Source organism: Phacochoerus africanus, chromosome 3 (assembly GCF_016906955.1).
Source record: "Phacochoerus africanus isolate WHEZ1 chromosome 3, ROS_Pafr_v1, whole genome shotgun sequence".
Lineage (NCBI taxonomy): Eukaryota > Metazoa > Chordata > Mammalia > Artiodactyla > Suidae > Phacochoerus > Phacochoerus africanus.
In genome coordinates this window covers 496753-521515 of record NC_062546.1, presented here as the reverse complement: position 1 = coordinate 521515, position 24763 = coordinate 496753, and the positions used below count along the sequence as shown (strand labels likewise).

The window sequence follows — 24763 nt, the reverse complement described above, 5'->3', positions numbered from 1 at the left end:
CTTGCTCTGGCCAGCCCGTGTCCCTTTTCTCTCACCTCTCAGGGCCCAGGACAACAGCATTTATGTGCCATGGTTTATGGGAGGCTGGGCTGTCCGCATGCACCACATGTGACCAGTCCTCAGCTCCGGCTCTGGCCTGGGGGTTCACCGAGCCTCCGGGTCCTGGCCTTCCCTCCCTTGGGCTTTGGCGGGGGGGGATGCTACTGCTCTTAGAAGAGGGGGGTGTGGAGGTGAAGCGGGGACTCCAGGTTCTGGACCTGCTGCTGTCTTTGGGCAAATCTTCACCACCTGCCCTGTGCTTCGTGTCCTCACCTGTAAGGAGTGGATCCTAAGGGCAGTTATCTCAGGGGCTCGTGGGAAGGGCAAACATGCGAACGCCTGCCTAGGTGGTCCTGAAACGTGTGCCTGGTGGGCAGGCAGCAAGTGTGTGGCTGGTCTCCGCATCTTCTCCACGCTTCCTGCTGACATAGACGCTCTACATATCGTCCTCTCACTGGAACAGGTGGGTGAGGGTGGATGCCAGGTGCTCCCCTAAGCAGGATCTCACCCACATCAGCCTGGACACACATGTAGCAAAAAGGAACCATTGGCAGAAAAACACCCGACATTACGCAGCCACAAGCCACTCTAAAGTCAGCATTACCAGCTGACTGTGGGCCGTCACTGCAGCATCCATTTCTTCTGGGTGCTTTTTTGGGGCATGCTGGGGTTGTCTAGAGAAACCCCACACAGAACTGCGTTGGGGGAGTTCCCATAGTGGTGCCGTGGAAACAAATGCAACCTGAATCCAACTAGTATCCATGAGGACATGGGGTCCTTCCCTGGCCTCGCTCAGTGGGTCAGGGATCTGGCCTCGAGGTAAACTGGGGGTCACAGATGCAGCTCGGATCTGGTGTAGCTGTGGTGTAGCCCGGCAGCTGCAGCTCGGATTGGACCCCTCACTTGGGAACTCACATGTGCTGCAGGTGCGACCCTAAAAAGCAAAGCAAAAAAACCCCCCAAAAAACAAAAAACAAAACAAATGTGTGGAGCCTTGGAACCTCCTTGTTGACTGCCACGTTGTGCTAGGTGCTGGGGGTTCAGAGGGTCCGCCCTGAGCAATGGGAAACATTGGCTGTGAAAGCCGCTGTGCCCAGAGGACAGTAGGGCACATGAGTCAGGGCCTCACAGGGTCATGAGCAAGGGGCAGCCATTTGCAAAATTTAAGTAGTGGTCAGCTCATACTCGAGTATTTTATTTTATTTATTTATATTTTATTTATTTATTCGTTTGTTTATTTTTTATTTTTTATTTTATTTTATTTTATTTTATTTTATGGCCATGGAGGTTCCCAGGCTAGGGGTCAAATGGGAGCTGCTGTCTGCCTACACCACAGCTCATGGCAATGCAGTATCCTTAACACACCTGAGCGAGGCCAGGGGTTGAACCTGCATCCTCATGGACACTAGCCGAATTCATTTCCCCTGCGCCACAGTTCCTAGATTCAAGTCTTAAAAAGATCTCTGGTTATTTCGAGAAAAGGGGGGCGGGGGGGACACAGGAAACCAGTTAGATGGCTTGTGCGGTCGTCTGGGTAGTTATTCGAGGGGGCTTGGCCCAGGGAACGGAGGCACGGGTGACACCGAGAGAGGAGAAGACAGAACCCCAGGTTGCTGCCGGAGGGTGAGGAGGTGCAGGTCCCCGCACTCGGGGTCCACAGACGAGGCGGGTGGGGCCTGGAGCGCAGCGCGCTGGAAGCCGGCGGACCTTCCAGCAGGGGAGCGGTTTCCGCCCGGAGGACCGTGCGGAGGACCGGAATTGGGGGCGGAAGTTTGGTGCTTCCAGGACCACTGCACGCCTCAGCTTGCAAAGTCGGACCGGCTGCGGGTCGAAGACGAGGTCTTGGTATGTCGGCCGGACTAGGTTAAATTCCTGGGGACCCCAGTGGCGGGAGGCTCCCCGCGGAGACCCTGGCACTGGCACCCGTGTCCGAGTGGCGGCTTCCGCAACTGCAACTCCCGGCAGGCCCCGCGCCGCCCTCGGGTCGCGCGCGGGCGATTCTGCCGCGCTGCATTATGGGGCGCGTAGTGCCTGGCTCTGCGCTCGCGGAGTGGGCCAGCCCCGCGGGAGGGGCCGTGGCCAAGTGTTTAGGGACGCGGGCTCATAGTCCCAGTGTCCAGGCAATACTCGGCCTAGGGAGGTGGAGTGGCTTGCGGGGCGTCCCAGGTCAGAGCAGCTCGTGTGCTCTCTCGCTGCACCCGGGGCCCATCTGGAAGGGTTGGGGCGTGGCCTCGGGCCGGCTGGGCGAACAAAAGGCTGGGAGACTCGGGCGGGAGATTCGTACCCGCCTGGGCCCGGGAGGGACGCTGCTAGAACTGGCCCCTCCATCGCTGGTGGAGGTAAAGGCAGCGTTGTTGCAGGTGAAGCTGCACCTGGCCCTGGGTCCTGCCGCCTGTCCTGGAGCGGGTGGGGCGGGAGACCACGGCAGGGCTGACACCTCTCCGGGCTCCGCATGGTAGGATGTCAGAGGCTCCCCTTCAGGCCTTTCTGTGGCAGGCGCTGCCGGGAGCTCCTGGCTCCGGAAAGGCTCGCCCTAAATGGTCTTGCTGTTATTCCAGCTCTGCCACAGAGGCTTCCGTGGAGAAGAGCATCGTATCCCAGCACCGCAGGCTGTCATCGCTCACAAGGGCTGGCTGAGACCTTGAGATGCGCAGCGTGGGCTTTGCCTCACAGACCCGCACGGCCTGCGTTTCAGCCAGCCTGTGTGCCCTCTGAGAATAGGCCGTCATGCCCAAGATAACCCTGAGCGGGGTGACCGTGGATTTCCCTTTCCAGCCGTACAGATGCCAAGAGGAGTACATGAGCAAGGTCTTGGAGTGTCTCCAGAAGGTGAGGCTGCACACTTGGCCTTGTAGCTGGGGATGGGTCGTCCCACTTTGGCCAGGTCCTCCTGGTGAAGGTGCCCTCTGGACGTGACACTCAGCCAGAAACAGGGCCTGCGTTTTAGGTGCGGTAGGAGACATACTAAACGAGTAACAAAGATAATTCTTGATGGTGACGCGTGCTCTGAAGTCAAGACCTGAGGGCACCCTGGGGGCCTCTCGGAGGATGCCCAGGCCATTTGGGGATCTGGAGGGAGTGTGCCCGCAGAGGAATGCCCAGCCCTCATTTGGGGAGCTCTTTAGACCTCAGGGGTGTGTAGGAAGGCGGAGGGGGTGCAGGTGGTTTTCTGCGCGGTTCCGGGCCTGCCCACATCGAGGAGCCCTGTGTCCATGCCTCCAGTAGCTGGGAGGGCCGATGAGCCTTCCTATCTGCCCGGGTTCCCCACTCAGGCTCCCGCCTCCTGTTTGGGTAGCACAGATGCCGGGATCCCACAGGATCAGGCTCGTGTTCTGAGACTTGACACCTACTCATATTCAGCTGAGACGTCCTGTGGTCCCTCGGGTGATGCTCTGCAAAGTGTTTGCTGACAAGGGGCTGCCTTAACCTATAGCTTTTGGTTTGAGCGGCAGCCTCCTGCGACTCGGATACCCCCTGCTGGGTGGGTGGGGGTGGCGGGGCTCCGCCTGCTGTGGCGCCTCCGTGACCCTGTTCCTGACCCCATTCAGAAAGTGAACGGCGTCCTGGAGAGCCCCACGGGCACTGGGAAGACCCTGTGCCTTCTCTGCACCACGCTGGCCTGGCGGGAGCATCTCCGAGATGCCGTCTCCGCTCGCAGGATTGCCGAGCGGGTGCAGGGGGAGCTCTTCCTGGACCGCCCCCTGTCGTCCTGGGGAAGCGTCGCCTCAGAAGGAGACGTCCCAGGTGATGGCTCTTTCCTGGCCCCTGTGGGCACATAGGGGAGGCCAGGGGGTGGTAGCTGCCGCGCCGTTTCTCGGTGCCCTGGCGTAACCTGGGGTCAGGGTCTCACGGCCGCATCAGGACGCTGTGGACCCACTGGACTCATTCCTGGTTGCGAGTTTCGGGCGTCTGGTGCTTAGCTGTTCCCGGGGTCGGGTTCCCGAGAGAGAAAGAGCACTGTCTCGTGGCCGTGACCTGTCCTGCTTCCTGTGCCGGCAGCATGCCACGCGGACGTCCCGAAGATCATTTATGCCTCCAGGACCCACTCCCAGCTCACGCAGGTCATCAGCGAGCTTCGCAACACCTCCTACCGGTGGGTCCTCCTGGCCTCCGCGTCCTGGGGGTTGGGGGCTGGTTCTGCCCCCGGTCACAGGCGCAGGAGAGGTAGTGTCGCCGCCTGGGGAGGGGGAGCCCCAGAGTCGCCTCTGCCTCCTCGGACGTCCTGGTCCCTCTGCTCACCCTGGACTCTGACTCGAGTGGGCCTGGCCACGGAGGATGCCCCTCCCAAGCCCAGGGCACGTTTCTGCCTCTACCACTCCCTCTGGTAGCCTAGCACTCCCCGTGCAGCCTACATAGCTGCCCCGCTGGAGGACATGGGGCTTCTGCCCCCTAGTTCTTGGGCCCACAGCCCTGTCTTCCTCCAGGCCCAGAGTGTGCGTGCTGGGCTCCCGGGAGCAGCTGTGTATCCACCCCGAAGTGAAGAAGCAGGAGAGTAACCATATGCAGGTGGGCGTGGAGCTGGCACCAGGGCTGGGCAGGGGGGGAGTGTGCCCAGCAGTGGGGCTGGCCCGGGGTGCCCCGTGTCCTCCGAAACCTCCAGCCAGGACCGTGTTCTCCCCCCCCCCACCCAGGTCCACTTGTGCCGCAAGAAGGTGGCAAGTCGCTCCTGTCACTTCTACAACAACGTGGAAGGTGAGAGAGGGCCCACGGCAGCCTCTCCTGGCTGTGGGGAAGCCTCCGCAGGGCGTGGAGGCTGCAGGCCCTTAGGGCTGAGCTTCCTGGCCTCCAGCCTGCTGGTTCCCAGCCTCTGGTGCCATATGCAGAGGGGCCTGGCCGTAGCCTCCCGACGGCGTTTGGCGTTTGCATGGAAGCGAACGCGCTCCAGGAGCTGATGTGTGCTGGCCCCGGCTGCTCACCCCAGGCACTCCTGGCTGCTCTCCTGGCGCTCTCTGCCCACTCATTGAGAGGATCCGCCCCCCACAAGCTGGCACCTCCTTGCTCTGTTTCAAGCCTCCTTTGCCAGCTGACCCGGAGGATGTGAGGGGGGGGGGTATCTCCAGCAGATCCCAGGTCAGAGAGCCCAGGAGGGGAAGCTTGTGTGTGGGAATAAAGGGAGACGTGCAGAGCTGGGACCCTGCCAGGCCTGAGTCTGCCTGGGGTTGGCCCTGGGCGAGGCCCCCTCCCCCCCGCCTCTCCTCCGCGGCCCCAGCTCTGGCACTGCCTGCTGCAGCGCATGCTGATTGGCTGGCCTGTTGCTGTGGTGCTGCTGAGCGGCTGGCTCTTCTTCCCCTCACCTGCTGTCTCCGGGGCCTGCTGGGGTTGGGGCCCTGCTGTGGCCTGTGGGTTCTGGCCTGGTACCTGCTCCAGCGAAGCTGGAGGCCAGGGGCTCCTTTCCTGTGGGGCTGCCGTGTGACTCTGGGTGCTGATCAGAGGAGGTGGTCTTGGCCACGGGGTTAGAGCAGTTCCCTGGTGGGTTCCCGGGGGCCCAGCTGGGGGCCTGTGCCTCGCCCCTCCTTTGGTCCCACTCTGCCCTGGGCCTCATGGCCAGCGGGGAGTGGTGCCTGTCTGGGCTGCCAGCCTGCGGGAGGATCCCTGGCTGTTGGGCCTTGGGTGGGCTCTGCCCCTCGGCCTGCCTGGCCTCAGGTTTGCCCCCTGAGTGCGGGCAGCGCGCCTTGGGTTTCCTGCCGCAGGCTCTCTGAAGCCTGGCTTCCTTTGGAGGGAGGCGCTGGGCTTGTTCGCAGTGGGGCAGCGGAGCCAGAGGAAGGGACTTGCTGCCAGACTGAAGCCCGATGGCCAGACAGGCACCTTGGGGCTCGTGGGGGTGGGTGGTGGGGACAGCTGGGGGCTGCCCCGTGGGTGCTCAGCCTCTGGCCAGTGGCCCCTTCGAGGGTGCAGAGCAGGGCTCCCTTGAGACTTGCTCGAGGGACTCGCTGGGTCGTCCGGGCGCCCGAGTCTTCGGGGAGGGTCTCGCGGCGGCTGTGCTCACTGCCCGCTGCTCCCAGGAGCCACGGTGTCCTGGGTGCCTTCCGTGGTCTGGGGGCCTCCGTGGACCTGAGAGCTCGTGTTTCCTCCTGCGTCCCCAGAGAAGAGCCTGGAGCAGGAGCTGGCCACCCCGATCCTGGACATCGAGGACCTGGTCAGGAGTGGGAACAAGCACAGGTAAGGCCTCCCCGGGCTGGGCTCTCCCTCCACCTGCGGGGCGTGGACGTTTCTTTCCGGGTCTTTTCTCTTTTTTGGCCTCCCAGCGGCCCATGGTGTTCCCCGGCCAGGGCTCAGATCCGAGCTGCATTTGCGACCCCCCACGGCGTCTGTGGCAATGCTGGATCTGTGACTGTGCTGGGCGGGGAGTTGAACCTGATCCCACGGCGCCGCAGCGGGAGCTCCTGTTTTTCCTTTTTGAATCGTGGACCTGACCCGTTGTTTAGTGTGGAAAGACGCCGGCAGGTGGGGGGCTGTAAAGCAAGAAGTGAGACTCCCGCTTCCCGGCCCTCAGCCCACCCTCCTGCCTACCGCGCAGGCCTCCCTCCCACCCCTCAGCAGCCAGAGGGGCATTGAACTTGGCTACCCGCCCCCACATCGGGCCCTCCTGTCTGACGTCTGCTGCGACCTCGTAGCTTCAGGGCTTTGGCTGTAATGACGCAGGCCCGCCGTCCTGCTTCCCGCTGCCTCAGCCCAGCCCAGGAGCCTCCGTGTCCTCATCGTGGTAGATTTTTTCTTAAGCGGGCAATCCACTCTCACAGCCGAAAACTCGCTGCCCGCTGGCCCTGGTCCCGCCCACACCCGGGAGCCCTCCCGGCCCACGCGGTGCCCCAGTGCCCCCTCACCCCGCCCCGCCCCGCAGGCTGTGCCCGTACTACCTGGCGCGGAACCTGAAGCAGCAGGCAGACATCATCTTCATGCCCTACAACTACCTGCTGGACGCCAAGGTGAGCCTCGGCCTGGGCGGCTGGCTGGGAGGCCGAGGCGGCCCCAGCTCGTGAGGGGCTGGCGGAGCCCCGGCTGGTGCAGGCCCTGCCACAGACCCTCATGGGGCGCAGCGGGCTGGCGCCAGGGGACCGGCCCCCTCGCTGCTCAGGGATCGGCCACGCCCAGCCCGGCCTGTGGCTCCAGCCAGCCCTCTGGGAGCAGCTGGGCTGCACGCGGGGGCCGGGGCTGGTCCCCCTCAGCCTGCTGTCACCTCCTCTGCCCTTTGGACGGCGCGTCTGAGTGCGCGGCTCGCGTTTTAGTGTGACTCCTGGGGACAGCACCGTGGGCTGAGTGGGTCCTGCAACAGACGTGTGCTGAGAGGCTGCCCCGCGGCTCGGTTTCGGCTGGGGGGGGCGAGGGGCGGCCGGCGGAGGAAGCAGCACAGGAGCCGACGGCGCCGAAGGGCCTTGAGGGCCCGCGAGCACGGGGTGCCAACGGTGCGGGCAGGAGGGAGGCCTCCGGGACAGTGGGAGCGAGCGCACTGAGGCCAGGACGCTGGCCGTTGCCCGAGCGGGTGGCTGGAGCGGAGGGAGCCACGGGGGCCAGACTCGCGCCCTGAGAGCCCGCGGGTTTGCAGAGCTGTTGTGTGAGACTCGCAGGGCGGTGCCTCCGCCCAGCTGCCCGGCGCGGCCCGAGGAGCGGTTCTGTCGCAGCTGGCGAGCTGATCCCAGGGCCTGAGAGCAGGTGGTCCTGCCAAAGCGGAGGCCTGGCGCCTCCTGACCCGGGCTCTGCAGGGGGCCAGGTGGGGCTGGAGGAGCTGGCGTTATTTGGAAAAGAACGGACCTCACTGATGCTTCCTGTGGTGCAAACGTAGACGTCAGAGCTCGGCCCTCAGACTCCGGGAGGAAACGGGTCCTCGCGATTTGGGCTCAGCTGGGGTTCCTAAGCTCAGACGCACCAGGCACTAGCCACAAACACAGAGGCGGTAAATCGGATTTCGCCCCAGTTGAACTCTGCCTCTGAAAGCCTAAGAAAGTTAAAAGATGTGGCCCAAGAAGAGAGGGGTCCCTGGCACATCTGTGTCCCAACCCAGGACCCGGCTGACAATCAGCAGCACGTACAGTTGCCGCGTCGGGCACTGGTGGCTCGGCTGCTGCTCTGCACACGCTGGAGAGAGTGGAGCTGATCCAGAGCCTCGCACAGCTGCCTTCCCTGGGCTCTGCTCCAGCCCCTGGGGCCAGGGCCGCCCTGTCCGTCCCCACCAGGGCAGTGAAAGCAGGCCCAGGGCGTTCCCACTGTCCTCGGGGTCAGGAGAGCCTCCCAGCGCGCTCCGTCCGAAGCCGGCTCAGGCCTTTGTCCCCTACCCCGTGGCTGTGCGGCGGGGCGGCGGGGGTCGGGCCCCGAGGGGGGCAGGCTGCCGCGCGCCCAGCCCTGCGCCCTCCCCCTCTCGCTGCAGAGCCGCCGGGCGCACGGCATCGACCTGAAGGGGGCGGTGGTGATCTTCGACGAAGCTCACAACGTGGTGAGTGGCGGGGGCGGCCCCACCCCCGGCCCCCTGCTCTCCTGCGCAGAACACGCACCCCTCTGTCCCCCCCAGGACCAGACACCTGGTCCTGGGAAGGCGGGCGGGCTGGCCTCTCCACGCGGGGCCCCGGACCCTCCCTGCCGCCACATCCCTTCTCTTTCCTTTTGTCCCTGGTGGCCGCCTCCCTGTCCCCTACACACCCCACCGCAGCTGTTCTGCGGCCTCTGCCAGAGCCTGGCACCCTGGGACGCGCCCCGCAGCCCCACTGGGTCCCAGGCAGCCGTGGTCCAGGTTTGACTTGGGAGAAGCTAGAGTTTAGAGGAACGTTCTCTAACTGTGCCACACTGGCGGCTTCAGACGCTGTCTGGGCTGACGTCCCTCCCCGAGCCAGTTGGGACCCGGCCTTGAGACACGGGCCGGGCCGGGGCTCTTGAGGCCTCTGCTGCCCCCGGAGCCCTGATGGGTGTGCTCGGGCCCCAGGAGAAGATGTGCGAGGAGGCCGCGTCCTTTGACCTGACGCCCCACGACGTGGCTTCAGGCCTGGACGTCATCAGCCAGGTGTTGGAGGAGCAGACCAAGGCGGCCCAGCAGGCCGAGCTCCAGCTGGGGGTCGGCGAGGGCTCCTCCAGCGCAGGTGAGCTCCCAGGCGGGGACTGCCCCGGGCCCGTCCGCAGGTTGGCTTTTGGGGACATGGCTTCTGCAAGTGGCTGCTTAGCCTCACAGGCCAGGGGGGGCGGGTACGCCCAACTGGTCAGCGTTTTCTCGAGTTCTCTGTACCGTTGCGCTGCTGGCGTGGACCAGCCTCTGCTGCGTGAAAGTGGAAACCGAGCCCGTTAGCTGTCGGGACGTCGGGACGCCCCTCGGACTCCGTCCGCACGCAGCTCCCTCCTTGGGAGCCTCCCCTGCGTTGTCCTTGCACGGCAGCAGCGGCGGTGGCGTGTGGAAGAATCCTTGCTGGGCCCTGTTCGTTAGTCCCCGTGTCCTGCGCGGCCTTTGTCGGTGGCCTGTGAGGAACCCACCTCTTGTACCACCAGCCACTTTGGGGCAGGTGTTGGCACGGGCGAGCGGCTGCGGGTTTCTGGCACCTGTGCCTCGCCTGGCAGAGACCCTCCGTGTCCTGCACACGAGTCAGGGGCGGGGCGGGAGCAGCCCGGCTTCCCGGCCCCTCACACTCACACGTGGGGACGGGCTCCAGAGGGAGCAGGGGCCCTGTCCCTCTCGCCAGGTGCCTGCTTCTGCCCCCTCTGCGAGGGTCTTCTGACGCACCCTCAGGTGGCGGGAGAGAGGGTTTGTAGATGGCTTTGGGTATTTAGCACAGAAATTCACAAATGTGTTGGCTTTATCTTTTTTTGGTCAAACCCACGTCATGTGGAAATTTCCCCAGGGCCAGGGATTGAACCTGTGCGGTAGCAGTGACCCCAGCTGCTGCAGTGACAACACCGGATCCTTAACTGTTGGGCCCCCGGCAACTCTTCCTTTGTGTTCCTTTTTTTTTTTTCTTTGTCTTTCTTTTTGTCTTTTCTAGGGTCGCTCCCACGGCATCTGGTGGTTCTCAGGCTAGGGGTCGAATCGGAGCTGTAGCTGCCGGCCTACACCACAGCCACAGCAATGCGGGATCCAAGCTGTGTCTGCGACCCACAGCACCGCTCACGGCAACGCCGGATCCTTAACCCACCGAGCAAGGCCAGGGACCGATCCCGCAACCTCATGGTTCCCAGTCGGATTCGTTAACCACTGCGCCACGACGGGAACTCCCTCCTTTGTGTTCTTAAAGCCTTGCTTCTGTGGGTTTCATCTCTCGGCGGTGGACTGTTCGAGAAGTGAAAGCTGGGCATCCTCAGAGACTTGTTCACTCCTTTAGGTAGCCAAGTGCCGCCGCAGTTAGGGTGAGAGGCCCGGCTGCTAGGGCCGCCTTCTGGGAGGCTTCTGACGGCAGAGCTTCTCCTCAGCTCTGGGGCCACTGCCAGGGTGGCTCCTTCTGTGGGTCCCAGGGGCTCTGTCCCAGGCCCCGCTCCCAGCTGCTGGCAGATGTGGGCCCAGTCTCTGCTCCATCTTCAGGCTCCACAAAGAGGCATCCCAACCCAGTTTAAACACGGACGAAAGATCTAAGCAGCCTCTTCTTGAAAGATGCGCGGAGGCCAGTGTGCTCAGAGCACAGACCTCTTTGGTCATCGGGAGCCCGCAGATGAGACGGTCTCGCAGCAGCTGCAGTGGGTTCATCCGGCTGCAGCGGCTCGGGTCGCCGTGGCGGCTCACAGGGTCTCCCTGAAGGTGACCCGCGGCTCAGGCTGCCGCCCAGCTGAGGCGTGGGCCGCAGGGATTTCCCAGCATCATCCTGACGTCGGCGTCCCTCTCCCTCCCAGCCCTGGTTCCTTAGGACGGGGTGGTGGGATTACAACCGGCAAAGTTGGGCATTTGCAGCTTTTCCCTCCTGCAGGGTTGAACTTGGAGCTGGAAGACCTTGCTAAGCTCAAGAGTAAGTGCCTCTCTCCTCCTGCCTCGCCTGACCCCCGCCCCCCCCCGCCCACAGCCCGTGGGCCCACCAACCCCCTGAAACCCGTGCCCGAGCTCTGCCCCTCACACCCTGCCCCACAGTGATCCTGCTTCGCCTGGAGGGGGCCATCGATGCCGTGGAGCTGCCTGGAGGCGACAGCGGTGTCACCAAGCCAGGAAGGTGAGGGGTGTGGGCGGGAGAGGGTGTGGCCTGGCCATGTCCCTGCAGCGCCCCGGTTGTGCCCCATAGGGCCTGGACCGTCACTGGCTTCACACTCCCAGGAGTCCGTTTCTGTCTGGGGTGCCCAGGAGGGGTCTGGCCTTTTGTTTGGTGGCTGAGCTTTGGGACCACAACACGCACACTCAGTGTTTCTGCTGCCAGAGCGGCCCTTGTTTGCCGGCAGTTGCGTTTAGAAGGAGGTGGCTGCTTCCACACTGCCTTCTGTTAGGACGGAGGGTGCAGTCAGTGGCCCTCAGGCCCCGGTTGCCCAGAAGGCTCGGACTGTCCCCCAGGCCTCTGAGCCGCGGGGCTTGTCTCCTGCAGGCAGGTGAGGGGTGGTGGCCCAGGGTGTCACTTTCTCTATGCACTGTGCTGGCTACCTGGGACCCTTGTCCCGGTTTGCGGAAGGGCTGTCCTGGAATGTTCTGGAGCGCAGGGCTGCCTGCCTTCTGCCCGAGCCCTGTATGGCCCTGGTGCGCCAACCCTTGCAGGGCCCCCGTCGCTCCCCAGAAGGACCAGGCCCCCTGGCCGCCTTGCCCCAAACGTGGGGCTCCCAGGCCCACGGGTGGGTTCTCTGCAGCTTCGCCGCCTGCCCCCCCAGCTCTCCAGAGCTGCTCTTTGCGTGTCCTGCCTTCTGATGCCCAGCCCAGGCCTTTTGCTGGCGGCCGGTGTCGGGCCGGCCGCTGTCCTCCCCATGGGGGCTCCTGAAGGCAGAGGCCTCGCGCCTGCACATCTGCCCTCCCGGGGCGCGGAGATTGTTTCTGAGAGAAGGAGACCATGAGGCCTTTGGCGCCGGGTTCGCATTGCGCGTCCTGAGCCGCTGCCGGGCCTGAGCCGCCTCTTCCCTGGCAGCTACATCTTTGAGCTGTTTGCTGAAGCCCAGATAACGTGTCAGACCAAGGGCTGCATCCTAGACTCCCTGGACCAGCTCATCCAGCACCTGGCAGGACGTGAGTCCCCGGCCGCCGCGCACCCTGTGGCGGATCCCGCCTCCAGGGCGCAGCCTGCCGCGCCGCCCCGCCCCGAGCACGGATCTGGCCGCGGAGCTGCCTTTCTCACTGGGACGTGGAGGCCTTGGCACGTTCCGTGGCTGGTGCTCTGGGAAGTGCGGCCTTCCCCAGCAGCCCCTTTAAGAAAGAGTGGTGGGCAGCTGGGCTGAGGGCCCCCCAGCCTCTCTCCCAAAGTTCCTGCCCCGTTTCCGCTCAGAGGTACCCGGGCCGGGCCGAGGAGCCGCTGGTGCCGGGCGGCGTCTTGGTCTCTCCCGGACGCCAGCCTTGCTGCGCTCCTGGGTCCTGCGGGTGGGCCGGGTGGCCCCAGCCTCACGGGGCAGCAGAGGCTTTTTTCCTGTCCCGCCGACCCACGGGCAGAGGGCAGAGGGGGGACGCCCCTTGGCCAGCACCACCCTGCGGGGAGGGGCGGTCAGCACGCTGCTTCCACAGGCACCGGGCTGTTCACCAACACGGCGGGACTGCAGAAGCTGGCGGACATCATCCAGGTGGGGGCCGGCTGTGGCCAAGATGTGGCGTCTCCTCTTTTTTCCTGAGGGGAGTTGGGGCCCGACCTTCCGCGGGGCTGCGGTTGGTTCTAGCGTTGGGGGAGCACAGGGTGTCCACGTCACGCGCTTTGAGTCAGCACCACGAGGCTCGGGGCCCCAGCCTGTGGCCCCTAGGTGGGCTCCCGCGCGCTGGGGCCTCGGAGGGTGAGAACCTGGCGGGTCTTCCATCTGGAGACAGGCCCGGGGCTCCTGCCCTGCCAGCTGCCCTCAGCTCCTCTCTCGTTCCTTGCTGACACGGCTCTCGGGGGAAGGCTGAAGCAGAAGCCCATCCCAGGCTGGCGTGGGGTGTGTGTGTGTGCGTGCCTAAATTCTGTCCCTGTCCCTCTGCTGGGCCAGCCTTGCCCGGAGGGCGTTTAGGCAACATGCGTGAGCTGGAGGGGGCCTGTGGGCCGGTGGTGTGTGCATGCCCAGCCAGGCTGGCCGCACCTGGGCCTCGGGATCTGCTCGGGGGCCCCGCATGGACCCCGCCTTTCCCAGGCCAGGCCGCCAACGAGGCTGTCACATGCCTCAGGGCTGCTGCACGTGGCCGCCCCCTGCCCCGGATGTGCTGTCCCGCGTCCAGCTGTCCTCGGGCCCAGCTGAGCCATTTCCTTGGCTCAGGTGGACGAGCTGGGAGCCGCCTGCCCTTTCTTGGGTGGCTGCCCAGCGGGCTGCCGAGGGCCAGCTCGTCCTCAGGCACTCTGGCCTCCTGTGCCTCCCCGGGCCTTTGTGAAGAGGCCCCTTGGTGGCTCTTGGTCCTTGGGGAAACCACGGTGCTGGAGGCCCCACGTGGCGTGCGCACAGCTGGCTTCTGGCACTCTTGCCCATGCTGGCTCAGTGGGTCCAAGGCCCTAGGTGACGTCCCTGGCAGCGCCTGTCGCTCTGTCGCGCCCCCTTCCCCCTCTAGAGCATTGCTTCCACCCTGGCCTGCACTCCACAGGGCTCCAGGCGCCCTGCACTGCCGTGCAGTTGGGCCGTGCAGGGTACATCTGTGTCGCCAGCGCCAGGGCCCCCCTTGGGGCCAGTTCAGTGGGTGAGCAGGCCTCACTCCCATGGCAGGGGTGGTTGTGCCTCTGCGCACCCCCCCCCACCGCCCCGTCACCGCCTGCTCTGAGCTGGGGCCACCTCCAGTGTCTGGTCTTGGTCACATTTAGGCTTTTGTCCTGACAGACTTGCACCTTGAGATCCAGCCCTGAGCTGCTGGCGTGTTTGCCACGAGCTGCCTATCTGACCAGGCCCCGGAGGCCCAGGTGTGGCCATGATCTCGTCCACATCTGCCCGCACACCTGAATTCCCCTGGGTCCCCCTCGCTGGTGTCCCGGGTGCTCGGGAACCAGCTGTAGGGCCGGACATGCCGGCCCGTGGGCCGCAGGCAGAGCTGCGTCACCCACCAGGGGCAACTGAAAGCAGCTGCCGAAGGAAATTCCCAACCAGTCAGTTAGCAGCCTTGGGCTCCGGAAGGTCTGGAAGAATCTGGCTTCATAAACAGGCGTCCTGGGAGGGGAGGGGGTGCGGGCCTGAGGCTGCGGGGAGGGGGCACCCGCCCAGCGGCCTGTTCCCCCGCAGGGACGCCTCGGAGACCCAGCAGCCTTGGGGGTCATGGCCTAGGCAGTAGAGGGGGACGTGGCCAGAGCTCCTGTGCAAGGTGCGGGCTGGTGCCAGGCAGGCGTTGGAGCCTGGTTGACGGAAGCCGGGCCCAGCGCATGGCGGGGGCGGCCACTTCTCCCACCGTTTTCTAGAACTCCTGCCCGACCTTCGAGGACCTTTGAGGCGTGTGGGCCCCTCCGGGGACCAGGCCGCAGGCTCTGCCAAGTAAGCCGTGGGCCTGGGGCGGTGTCAGGCCCGCGGGGCCGAGCCCCAGGCCCACGGAACCCCTTGTGCGGGGTTCCGTCCTCGCAGGCGGGCGCCTCGGTAAATGGCGAGGCCCGGCGTCTGGCCGTTCTTGCGCCGGCAGGGTGGGTGCTCGCGGAGCCCCGCTCCCGCTCAGTGCTTCCTCCCCAGGCGCCCGCCCGCCTGCCTCCCCCAGGCCTGGCCTGCGGAGGAAGAGTGCGTGGGCAGGGCTTCCGCGCGCCTGCGGGTGTGCCGCTCTTGCAGACAGAGCAGGACTCGGTCCTCGGGGCCTGGCCCCGGCCGCCATCCCCAGGTCCCTTGCGGCGCGGCGCTGTCTCAGCCAGGACCCTTGCCGTGGCCTCGGCCTCTTTCCTGCCCGCCCGCCCGGGGCAGAGCCGGCGTGGGCCCTGTCTGGGAGGGTCCCGCGGGCTGGGGCCAGAGGCTCGGCTCGTCCCGGGGGCAGGTGTACGGACTGTTCTGGAGCCGGTGGCGTCGGTCTCAGCCGGCCTCCCACGTCCCGCGTCCCGTGCTTTCTGCGGCTGTTGTGAGGGGGTCCTTTGAACTCCCGGTAGGGAGGCTACTGAGTGGTCCCTGGTGGACGTGTGTGTGAAGCCACCTTAAGAGTTCTCTTTGCTTCAGAAGTTTGCCGTTTGGCTTTCCTGGGTTTTCTAAGTCGACGGTCCTGTTGTCAGAGCATCCTGTGTTTTGTCCTTCTCCCCCCAGTGTTTACGCGTCCTGTGGTTTTCTCTGGGCCTGGTGCTTTGGCTGAGAGTACAGTTCTACTTGTTCGACGTGGGCTCAGCTTTACCCTGTTACTTCAGGGAGGAAACTGAGTTCCTTCCGCCTGGCCCCTGACCCAGCCCTGGGGGGAGAGGGAGGAGGGCGGGCCGCTGACCTGGGCCTGGCTGCCCAGGAGGCGCCCGGCAGCGCAGCGGGACCACTGAGGATCAGAGGGACAGGGGGCTCCTGCTCCTGGGCCTGAGGTCCAGCTGCGAGACCCTCTCAGCTTGGAGCAGGGCCCCCTGAGCATCCTCTGTGTGGGGGTGACTCAGCGGGAGAGGCAGCCTCTGCTGTGTCCTGTGGGACCGGGGTGCTCCGCTGACTCTGTCCTGAATCTCTGCTTCCAGAGCGTGTTCAGCGCGGACCCTGCCGAAGGCGGCCCCGGGTCAGCGACGGGGCCGGGGTCTCAGTACTACAAGGTGGGGGCCGCCCCCAGGGTGGGGGCCCCGGGGCCGGGGTCTCAGAACTACAAGGTGGGGGCCGCCCCCAGGGTGGGGGCCCCGGGGCTGGGGTCTCAACTACAGGGTGGGGGCCGCCCCCAGGGTGGGGGCCCCAGGGGGGGTGGCCTCAGGACCCCCGTCCGTTCTTCCTCTGCAGGTGCACATCCACCCTGATGCTGGGCCCCAGAGGGCCGCCCAGCGGTCAGATGCCTGGAGCACCACCGCGGCCAGAAAGCAAGGTGCGTGGCCCTCCGTCCAGCTGCGGGCTCTGGCCGCTGGCCGGTGAGAGTCAGCGCTGTCGGAGGGGGAGAGCTGTGAGGGGCCTGGCAGCCTGGGGCCTGCCCAGGGCTTCCACGAGCGGTTGGCCTCAGATCCCTCCCCACAGAGGCGGCCCAGGGAGCACCCTGCGGCCGGGCTCCTGGGCCCCCCAGGGTTGTCTGTGGTCCCTCCCATCCCTGTTGGTGCAGGACTGGCCCGTGACGGTGTGGGCCTGTGCCCGCTGTGCCCTCCTCCTGCCAGGAGCAGGCACTGCCCAGTGGTTGAAAGAGGCTTCTCTGGTCCCAAGCGGCCTCTTCTTTTGCGGAAGTGCTCCTGCTGAGCTGTGGCGTGGCCTTGACCCTGGTCACAGTTACAGCGATCTGCTTCGCTCTTCCAATTTCCCGAAGAACGCTTGGGGCCCTTGGCAGTCAGCAGGAAGGCAGGCGTGTCCAGAGGGCCAGGCCAGCGTAGGAGCGGCACCACTGGCTTCCTGCCTCCAGGGGCGTGGGGATGGGCGGGGACGCGGGCCTGTGCCCCTCCCTCCTCCAAGTCCAGCCACAGTCGGAGGAGGGAGCTGGCTCTTCATGTCCTGAGCCGTGTGGACCTGTGGCCTCGGGGTAGGCTGTCCTCTCTGGAGGTGACCTCAGCATCACCCCGACCGCCACAGGATGCTGGGGGGGCTGCTTCCTGCTCCTGGGACCCCTGAGGGAGAAGCCAACCACAGGCTCAGCTCCGGGCCCCGGAGACCCCCCGACGCAACCCTGTGCCCACGGCCCTAGGGGCCCAGTGCTGCCTGTGGGAGGGCCGCTGCCTGCAGGAGGTGCCGGGGGCCCCACAGTCAGCCTCGCACTCGTCCCCCCAGGGAAGGTGCTGAGCTACTGGTGCTTTAGCCCCGGCCACAGCATGCGAGAGCTGGTCCGCCAGGGCGTCCGTACCCTCATCCTCACGAGCGGCACGCTGGCCCCTGTGTCCTCCTTTGCCCTGGAGATGCAGATGTAAGTGCTGCCCTGTGCCCCCTGGCCCCCGGGGAGCCCCCAAGCCAGCACCAGCTGCCCCCGTGCTGCCAGGGTGCCAGGGGTTCAGGAGCTCACGGGGCCCGCCTCTGCCTGCCCCCAGCCCTTTCCCAGTCTTCCTGGAGAACCCACATGTCATCGACAAGCACCAGATCTGGGTGGGGATCATCCCCAGAGGCCCGGACGGGGCCCAGCTGAGCTCAGCCTTTGACAAACGGTAGGGGCCTGGCGGGCAAGGCGGGCGGGCCGCGTGGGGGACCCTCCTGGCAGCAGCCTCCCGCTTCCCCGCAGGTTCTCTGATGAGTGCTTGTCCTCCCTGGGGAAAGCGCTGGGTGAGTGCCGTGCCATTCAGCCCGAGCCTCCGCCCCGGCTCCGCGCTGCCCTGCCCCGTCCCCCGGGGGGGGGCCACGGGGCCCCTGCGGGTGCCCTCCCCTGACCAAGGCCGCGCTTGCAGGCAACATCGCCCGCGTGGTCCCCCACGGGCTCCTGGTCTTCTTTCCCTCCTACCCGGTCATGGAGAAGAGCCTGGAGTTCTGGCGGGTGCGTCCCCCTTTCCAGGGTTCCTGGGGTGGGAGGGGAGCCCCAAATGGCCAAGGGTCTGGCCAGGCCCGAGCGTGTGCCTTTGTCTGAGAAGGTGTGACAGCATCCCGCCTCCTCCCACAGGCCCGCGACTTCACCAGAAAGTTGGAGGCCCTGAAACCTCTGTTTGTGGAGCCACGGAGCAAAGGAGGCTTCTCGGAGGTCCGGGGTCTGGGGCGCCCCTGCCCCCACGCTGCCCTCGTTGCCACCATCCCTGATGGGCTCCGGCCAGCTCTAGGCGGGGTGTGGCCGGGGTCCTGCTGGCCGTTTAGTTTCACTACAAGGACTGTGGCTGCAGACCCCCGGGGTTTAAGAGGGCGGCAGGAAGCAAGGATTCCCCCCCCCACAACCAGCCTCTGGGCCGTGTCTCCAGGAAAGCGAGCGGGTTCAGGGTGCTGGGTCCAGGCCCGCCCGGGAACCCGTGCCACCAGGAAGCTTCTGAAGCCCGCTGGTCCCCTCCCGGCTGGGACAGTGCTTCATCTCAGAGGGTGATCGTGGGGTCTCGCTCGTGGAGGGTGGGGCCAGAGGCCGCTGACCAGCCTCTCCTTCCAGGTGATGGCTGCCTACTATGCCAGAGTTGCTGCCCCAGGCTCCAGCGGGGCGGCCTTCCTGGCTGTGTGCCGGGGGAAGGTGAGGCCTCGCTGCCCACGTGCAACGCGCCTGGCCCGTCCTCCCCACCCGGTGTCCGTGCCTGCGGGGCTCAGGCCTTGTGACCTGGGGGCTTCAGTGTGGGTGGGAAAGGCCGGTCACCTGCTTCCTGCAAACTGGAGGTGGGGCCCTGCTGGTCCCGGCTGGGGCTGGCCCTGGGCGGGGGTGGGCAGGATGGAGAAGGTTCTGAGGACCTCTTGGCTCCAGGTTGGAGGGCCTTCCCACCTTGCGTGTCCCTGGGGGGGGCGGTATGTGGCTGAGGGTCTCGGTCCACGTGGACCTTGGGGAAAGGCCCCAGGCCAGTGTGGAGACAGAGGAAGAGTGTGCCCACTGCTCCCCAGGCCAGCGAGGGGCTGGACTTCGCCGACGCGAATGGCCGTGGAGTGATGGTCACGGGTCTCCCGTACCCCCCACGCCTGGACCCCCGGGTGGTCCTCAAGATGCAGTTCCTGGATGAGATGAGGGGCCAGGGCGGGGCCGCGGGCCAGGTGAGATGCCGAGCTGGGGGCGGGGCGGGCAGGTGCTCGAGGGCCCGTGACCGAGCCTTCCTGCCCCGCAGTTCCTCTCCGGGCATGACTGGTACCGGCAGCAGGCATCCAGGGCTGTGAACCAGGCCATCGGGCGGGTGATCCGGCATCGCCATGACTACGGGGCCGTCTTCCTCTGCGACCACAGGTGGGTCGCCTGTGCCTTGGGTGCCGGTTCTCTGCTTGGGCCCGTCTCCCCGGAGCGGGCTGTGGGGCAGAAGGGGCTCCCCGCTGATGGCCCCTGCGCAGGTTCGCCTACCCAGATGCCAGAGCCCAGCTGCCCTCCTGGGTGCGCCCACACGTCAAGGTGTATGACAGCTTTGGCCATGTCGTCCGAGACGTGGCCCAATTCTTCCGAGTTGCTCAGAAAACTGTGAGTCCCCAGCTGGGTGTGCCCGCACGCCGCCTCGGGGGGCGGGGCCGGCTGGGACCTTCAACCACCTCTGACCGTCTAGATGCCGCTCCTGGCGCCGCGGGCTGCTGTCCCGGGTCTGGGCACAGAAGAGGGCTCTGCGGCAGTGGCCGTGTCCCCCAGCCCTCTCCCCACCAGGAAGGCCATGAGTCTCGACGTGCACATCCCGAGCCTGAGACAGAGACACTCGGGTGCGTGTGGCTGGGCGACATGGCTGGCAGGGCCCCCAGGCCAGAGGGCGGGGGACTTTCAGTAGGCTGGTGGCATGCTGGGTGGGCCTGGCGACCGGAGCTGGGGCCCTGCGTTCTGGCGGACGTTGCCCACGCGCGTGTCCCCACAGGCTCGCCAGTCACCGCGGATGCCGAGGGCAGCCTGTGCGTGGAGTATGAGCAGGAGGCGGTCCGTGCCCAGTGCAGGCCCAGGGGGCTGCTGGCCGCCCTGGAGCACAGCGAGCAGCTGGCCGAGGGGCCTGGGGACAAGGCCATCCCCGGGGAGGAGGAGGTGCGTGCGCCGAGCTCCCTGGAGGCAGGGGACACGGGCGGCTCTGCCTGCCTGGTCTCAGGCTCCGTGTGCGTGTTCACCCCGTATACGCGCGCCCCCCCCCCCCCATTGGCAGGGTGGTTGGGGCTTCAGCACATGCCTGGCAGTGCTGTGTGCCCGCCCAGGCCCTCAGAGGATGCCCCCAGCGCTCTCTGCGGTTCTCTTTGGGGAGTCAGCCTGAGGCTGGCCTTTCCGGGAGCCTGAGCCACGCTCAGGACCTTCTGGCCTAGGGCCTTTGTCCAGAAGCCCATAATTCAGCCCTGAGCCAAAGCTCCCTGCTTCCTGCTGGGCTCTGGAGGACACTGCTGCCTCTCAGAGGCGCGTCCTGTCCCCTCCCCATCGGTGCCTTCCAGGGACTGCGGAGCTGAAGCCAGGACCTGCTCTCACGCTTGCTTCTCTGCTCCGGGCGAGGGTTTTGCCGGCCCGGGGCAGCGTCAGGGCTCTGGGGCCCTGATGGCGTGGGTCAGACCGCACTGTGTCACCCTTAGGCACGCTGTCCCACTCTCCTGGCCCCTCGTGAGAAGAGACCAGCGGATGAACAGAGAGGCAAGAGGAGGAAGGTCAGGCTGGTCAGTGGCCCGGTACGTGCATCGTCGCCAAGACGCAGCTGGGGGTCTGGGGGCGGCCCCTCCCTGGCTGCTGTGGCTCTTGACGGCCCCCAACCAAGCAGAGGGAGGTGTGAGCGGCCCGACCTGCCCACAGGCCTGACCCGGCTGCCAGGAGGCACGCTGGAGCCAGGGGTGTGGGCAGGGGGCCGGGGGTGGGGGCAGGGCCTCAGGCAGGCACGGGACTGCCTGTGTCGCCCCTCTGGGTCTCTGCTGGACTCTCCTCCTGATGGCTGAGCTGCTTGTTGTGTGGGTCCTGCCGCCGCCCTCCCAGCCCAGGCCTCAGGCTGCGCTGGGGCCTGGTCTGCACGGACCCTCTCCCTGTCCACTTTGTTACCGGGAGGACATTGCGGAGCTGCCCAGGAGTTCCCACTGGCTCAGTGGTTAAGCACGCAACTAGTATCCATGAGGAGGCGGGTTCGATCCCTGCCCTGGCTGAGTGGGCTAAGGATCCAGCCATGAGCTGTGGTGTAGGCTGTAGACGTGGCTCAGATCCCGCGTTGCTGTGGCTGTGGTGCAGCCCTGCAGCTGTAGCTTTGATTAGACCGCTAGCCCGGGAGACTCCACGTGCCACGGGTGGGGCCCTAAAATGCAAAAACAAAACAAAACAAAACCCAGCTGCGCAGACTCTGAAACAACGGGGCTTCCCGAGAGCCTGCCTGAGCAGCTGCCCTCAGCCCTGGGCTGTCCCCTCCCTTCCCGTTCCTGGGGCGCCTGGGCGGTGCCACCTGGGGCCAGTTCCTCCACACTTTGGAGTCCTGCAAACTTGGGGTCAGACTCAGGCCCTTCACGTTGCTTTTTGGTGGTGTGGAGGGGTCCACACAGGCCTGTGGCTCCTTCCATGGAAGCTGCTGTCTTCACAGGCAGGCAGGCCAGGCCCTAGCCTTTCAGGCAGGTTTGGTGTGGGGCCTGCAGCCAGGCAGGCTCCCCTGGGCTGGGCTGGGCTGGGCTGGGCTGGGCGGGCTCTTGGCGCCAGTGTGGATGCTGACGTGCCTGTGCGTGGGGAGCGTGGTGTTCCCAGGCTTGGATGCGAGCAGTCAAAAGCAACTGTGTTACATTCCAGAAGCGTCCGGAAAGCCCCAGATGCCACTGCCTTTGTCCAGCTCCCTTGGCTTCTGGGAAGAGCCGGGCGGTGCCCAGGGGGCTGACACGGAGGAAGTGGCCTGGGTGCCACGGCCGGGGCCTCAGAGGGCAGCCCGGGAGCCTGGACCTGTCCGGCCTGGTTTCCACGCTTTCTTGTCGAGGGTTCAGGGTCAGGGCTGGGGGTGCAGCACGAGTGCGGCACGGGGCCATCTGACGTCCTGTCAGGCTGAGCAGGGTCCCTGGCTGTGAGCTGAGTGTCCCCCGAGCCCGGGGTGCCCTGCTGTGGGCGCAGGGAACTTGGCAGAGGTGCAGGAACCCGGCCTGGGCAGTGAGTCTGCTGCGGGCAGAGGCCCACCGGCTTTCCTGCCGGCTCCTCTTGGCTGCCCTTGGCGACCCCAGCCGGGCCGGGCCTGCCAGGCGTCCTCCCCAGCAGCCCCCGATGGCAGCTCGCTGTCCCTGCAGCGCCTGAGGGGACACCGGGTCTGTGTCAGCAGGAGGAGCCGGCAGCCTGTGCGGAGACGGGCAGGGCCAAGCTGTTCATGGCAGCCGTGAAGCAGGCGCTGAGCCAGGCCAGCTTCGACGACTTCACCCGGGCCCTGCGGGACTACAAGAGCTCCGACGACCTGGCAGCCCTGGCGACTCGACTCGGCTCCCTCTTTGCCGAGGACCCCAAGAAGCACAGCCTGCTCCGAGGTGCCTTGGCCTGCAGAGGCCGCCCCCTTGGGGGTCCCACCCTGGGGCCGTGGTGCAGCTGTGGGGCGAGGGGCCACCGGGATCCGGGATTGACCTGCTCCCCAGAAACGGGGCGGGGGAGGACCCCTGTCTCGGCACCTCCGTCCGGGTGGTCACTTTAGCCCCTGCAACCCGCGGGCCCCAACCCCCCTCCCCTGCCAGGCTTCTGTCAGTTCGTGCGGCCCCACCACAAGCAGCAGTTTGAGCAGGTCTGTCTCCAGCTGACGGGCAGAGACTGCAGCTCCGGACCCGAGCATGGCCTTCCCCAGAGGCAGGGGGCAGGACCAGCTCTGGACCCCAGTGGTGAGTAGATCCCCGGGTGGGACCCTCCAACGCAGGCCCTGTGGGAGGGGTGGCGGCTGGCTCTTGGGGCAGGTCCTCCCGTGGCTCCACCTCCCGGTTTCTGAGGTGGACAGGTCCCTGCCTGGAGGGGGCCGCCCTGCAGGTCCAGAGCCTGGGAGCTGCTGTCCTGTTTGTTGAGGGACACCTGTGAGCAGAGCTTCCCCGAGGACAGGTGTCACAGAGTCCCCAGGACTGGGGGTTCTGGCCTGAGCCACTCTCCTGCTCCCCTGTCAGACTGAGGCCCCGCTGGGGGTCCTGGTGCCACCCCCACAGTCCTGACCCTCCATCTGACCTGTCAGGTGGGGCCGGCTCCAGGGTCCGCCTGCAGTGGTCTCGGGAGAGTTGTGAGGCCCCGTCTCCCCTGGGACGGACCCGCCTCCCCCCCCCCGGGGGGGGGCGCTTAGAGCCTCAGGAACCAACCGGGTAGCTTCTCGTGTCTGCAGGTCGGAGGGAGCCCGACCCCACGCTGACCCTGTCCCAGGCTGCAGCCGGGCAGCTGGACTCCAGTGCGCACCTGAACCAGGGCCGGCCCCACCTGGCCTCCGGGCCGTTCCCTAAAGGTGCCTGGGCCTGGGCCGGGGGCGGGCGGGGAGGCTCCTGGGGGCCGCTCTGCTTCTGCACCCCCACAGTGACTTCCTGGGAAGCTAGTGCACCAAGACGTGTTACCTTCCCACCAGGAGACCCTGGCCGCCCTCCGCAAGCGGGGTCTGGAGCTCCTGGAACAAAGAAGCGGGGCCCCCCGGCCGTAAGCGCCTACCTGGCCGATGCCCGCAGGGCCCTGGGGGCCGCAGGCTATAGCCAGCTCGTGGCAGCGCTGACCACCTACAAGCGGGATGACGACTTCGAGAAGGCTCTGGCCGTGGTGGCCGCACTCACCACCTCGAAGCCTGAGGACTTGGCCCTGCTGCAGAGCAAGTGGCCCAGGGCGGGCAGGGCCGGGAGGGTTGGCCGCGGGCTGGGCTGGCTGGGGCCCGGCCTGAGGGCGCTCTTCTCTCCGCAGGGTTCGGCATGTTCGTTCGGCCGCATCACAAGCAGCGCTTCCGGCAGACGTGCGCCGACCTGACCGGCCAGGCTGCCGCGGGCTCGGGCTCCCGGACGCCAGAGCCCCAGGAAGGAAGCCCTGCCGGGCCTCCTGACCTCGCCCCCGGGGCCGCCGGGCCAGGTAGGGGGGCCCTGCCCGCGCCCCTGCTGCCCTGTCCGCTGCAGCCCCACCCAGCCCTGGCAGGTGGGGTGGGCGGGCTGTGGTGAAGCGCCCGGGGCCCCCAGGACGCCTCCCTCCTGTCTCCAGGCGCCCCACCGCCGGAGACACCAGGGAAGACCCAGAGGAAGATCTCCGCCTTCTTTAGACAGAGGCCGGCTGGGGCTGCGGGGCCCCCCACTCCCCCCCGCGGGCAGGCGCAGCCGCAGTGGGGTAGGTCCTGTGGCAGGGGCCGTGGGCGGCGGGGCTGGCTGAGCAGGCCTGGTGCTCATGTCAGGGCCCCCCCCGCAGTGGGCTTGGTGTGTCCCCACTGCAGGGCAGACGACGTGGTCACTTTCCAGTGCCCCTCCTGTGACTTCCACTGCTGCCAGGCCTGCTGGCGACAGCACCTCCAGGTCGGCAGCCAGACCCTGTGGCCGTGGCCCTGTCTCCATAGGCGTTGCCTCGCAGGCTGGGCTGGGGAGGTGAGCAGTGGGGTCTGCAGGGGTGTCCAGCGCCCTCTGTGTGTCCGCAGGTCTCTAGGTCATGCCCGGCCTGCCACGCTGCCACCAGAAAGCAGAGCCTCGCACAAGTGTTCTGGTCGGAGCCCCAGTGACAGTGGAGACCCTCCTGCTGTGGGGTCGGTGGGGGCAGAGGCTGTTCTCCCTGGGGCACAGCTTGGACACTCACCTGTGGGCTGCGGGTGGGCCTGACACCAGAAACCCCTTGGCCAAGAGCCCACCTGACAGGCCAGTGCAATGAGCGTGGGGACCCCCCCGAGAGCATCCCCAAAGCTGCCTCAGGCCACAGGAAGGAAGGTGCCTCCCCAGAAGGTCCCTGGCTTGCGGGTGGGGCCCAGCTGATCCCAAGAGCAGGAAGGGAGGCCACCCTGTCCTTCCTCTCTGGGGGACCTTCCAGGGGCCCATGTCACTCAGAGGACAGGGCTTTAATAAAGTTGCTGGCACTACAGGGGTGCACGGGGTCTGTGTGGCCTGGGCCTGGTGGTGGGGTTGGAGTGCGCCAGAGAGGATGGGGCCTTTGGGCAGTCTGTCTCCGACCTGATTTCAGGGGAGGGGACTC

General features: G+C 66.5%; 1 protein-coding gene across 10 annotated transcripts; it reads left to right on the top strand.

The window, feature by feature from the left end:
- Window positions 1–1787: 1787 nt before the first annotated feature.
- RTEL1 (regulator of telomere elongation helicase 1) lies at window positions 1788–24650 on the top strand. Of its 10 annotated transcripts, none has more exons than XM_047770622.1 (38): window positions 1788–1884; window positions 2598–2868; window positions 3588–3783; window positions 4039–4132; window positions 4464–4545; window positions 4671–4731; window positions 6123–6198; window positions 6881–6965; window positions 8402–8467; window positions 8951–9104; window positions 10908–10946; window positions 11066–11144; window positions 12036–12133; window positions 12623–12678; window positions 13888–13967; window positions 14457–14529; window positions 15675–15746; window positions 15925–16006; window positions 16888–17020; window positions 17142–17255; window positions 17330–17370; window positions 17493–17578; window positions 17702–17779; window positions 18170–18247; window positions 18607–18753; window positions 18825–18940; window positions 19042–19165; window positions 19248–19395; window positions 19545–19705; window positions 20233–20325; window positions 21927–22125; window positions 22327–22467; window positions 22950–23066; window positions 23184–23417; window positions 23507–23668; window positions 23795–23917; window positions 24021–24099; window positions 24219–24650. In XM_047770622.1, exons 2-38 carry the CDS (start codon window positions 2767–2769, stop codon window positions 24394–24396), a joined length of 4047 nt encoding a protein of 1348 aa, XP_047626578.1. In that variant the 5' UTR covers window positions 1788–1884; window positions 2598–2766; the 3' UTR covers window positions 24397–24650. The 10 variants fall into 10 exon arrangements, with proteins under 10 accessions (XP_047626578.1, XP_047626573.1, XP_047626579.1 ...); XM_047770617.1 differs by having other exon boundaries at window positions 21924–22125; XM_047770623.1 differs by having other exon boundaries at window positions 21924–22125; window positions 23996–24099.
- The last annotated feature ends 113 nt before the right edge of the window (window positions 24651–24763 follow it).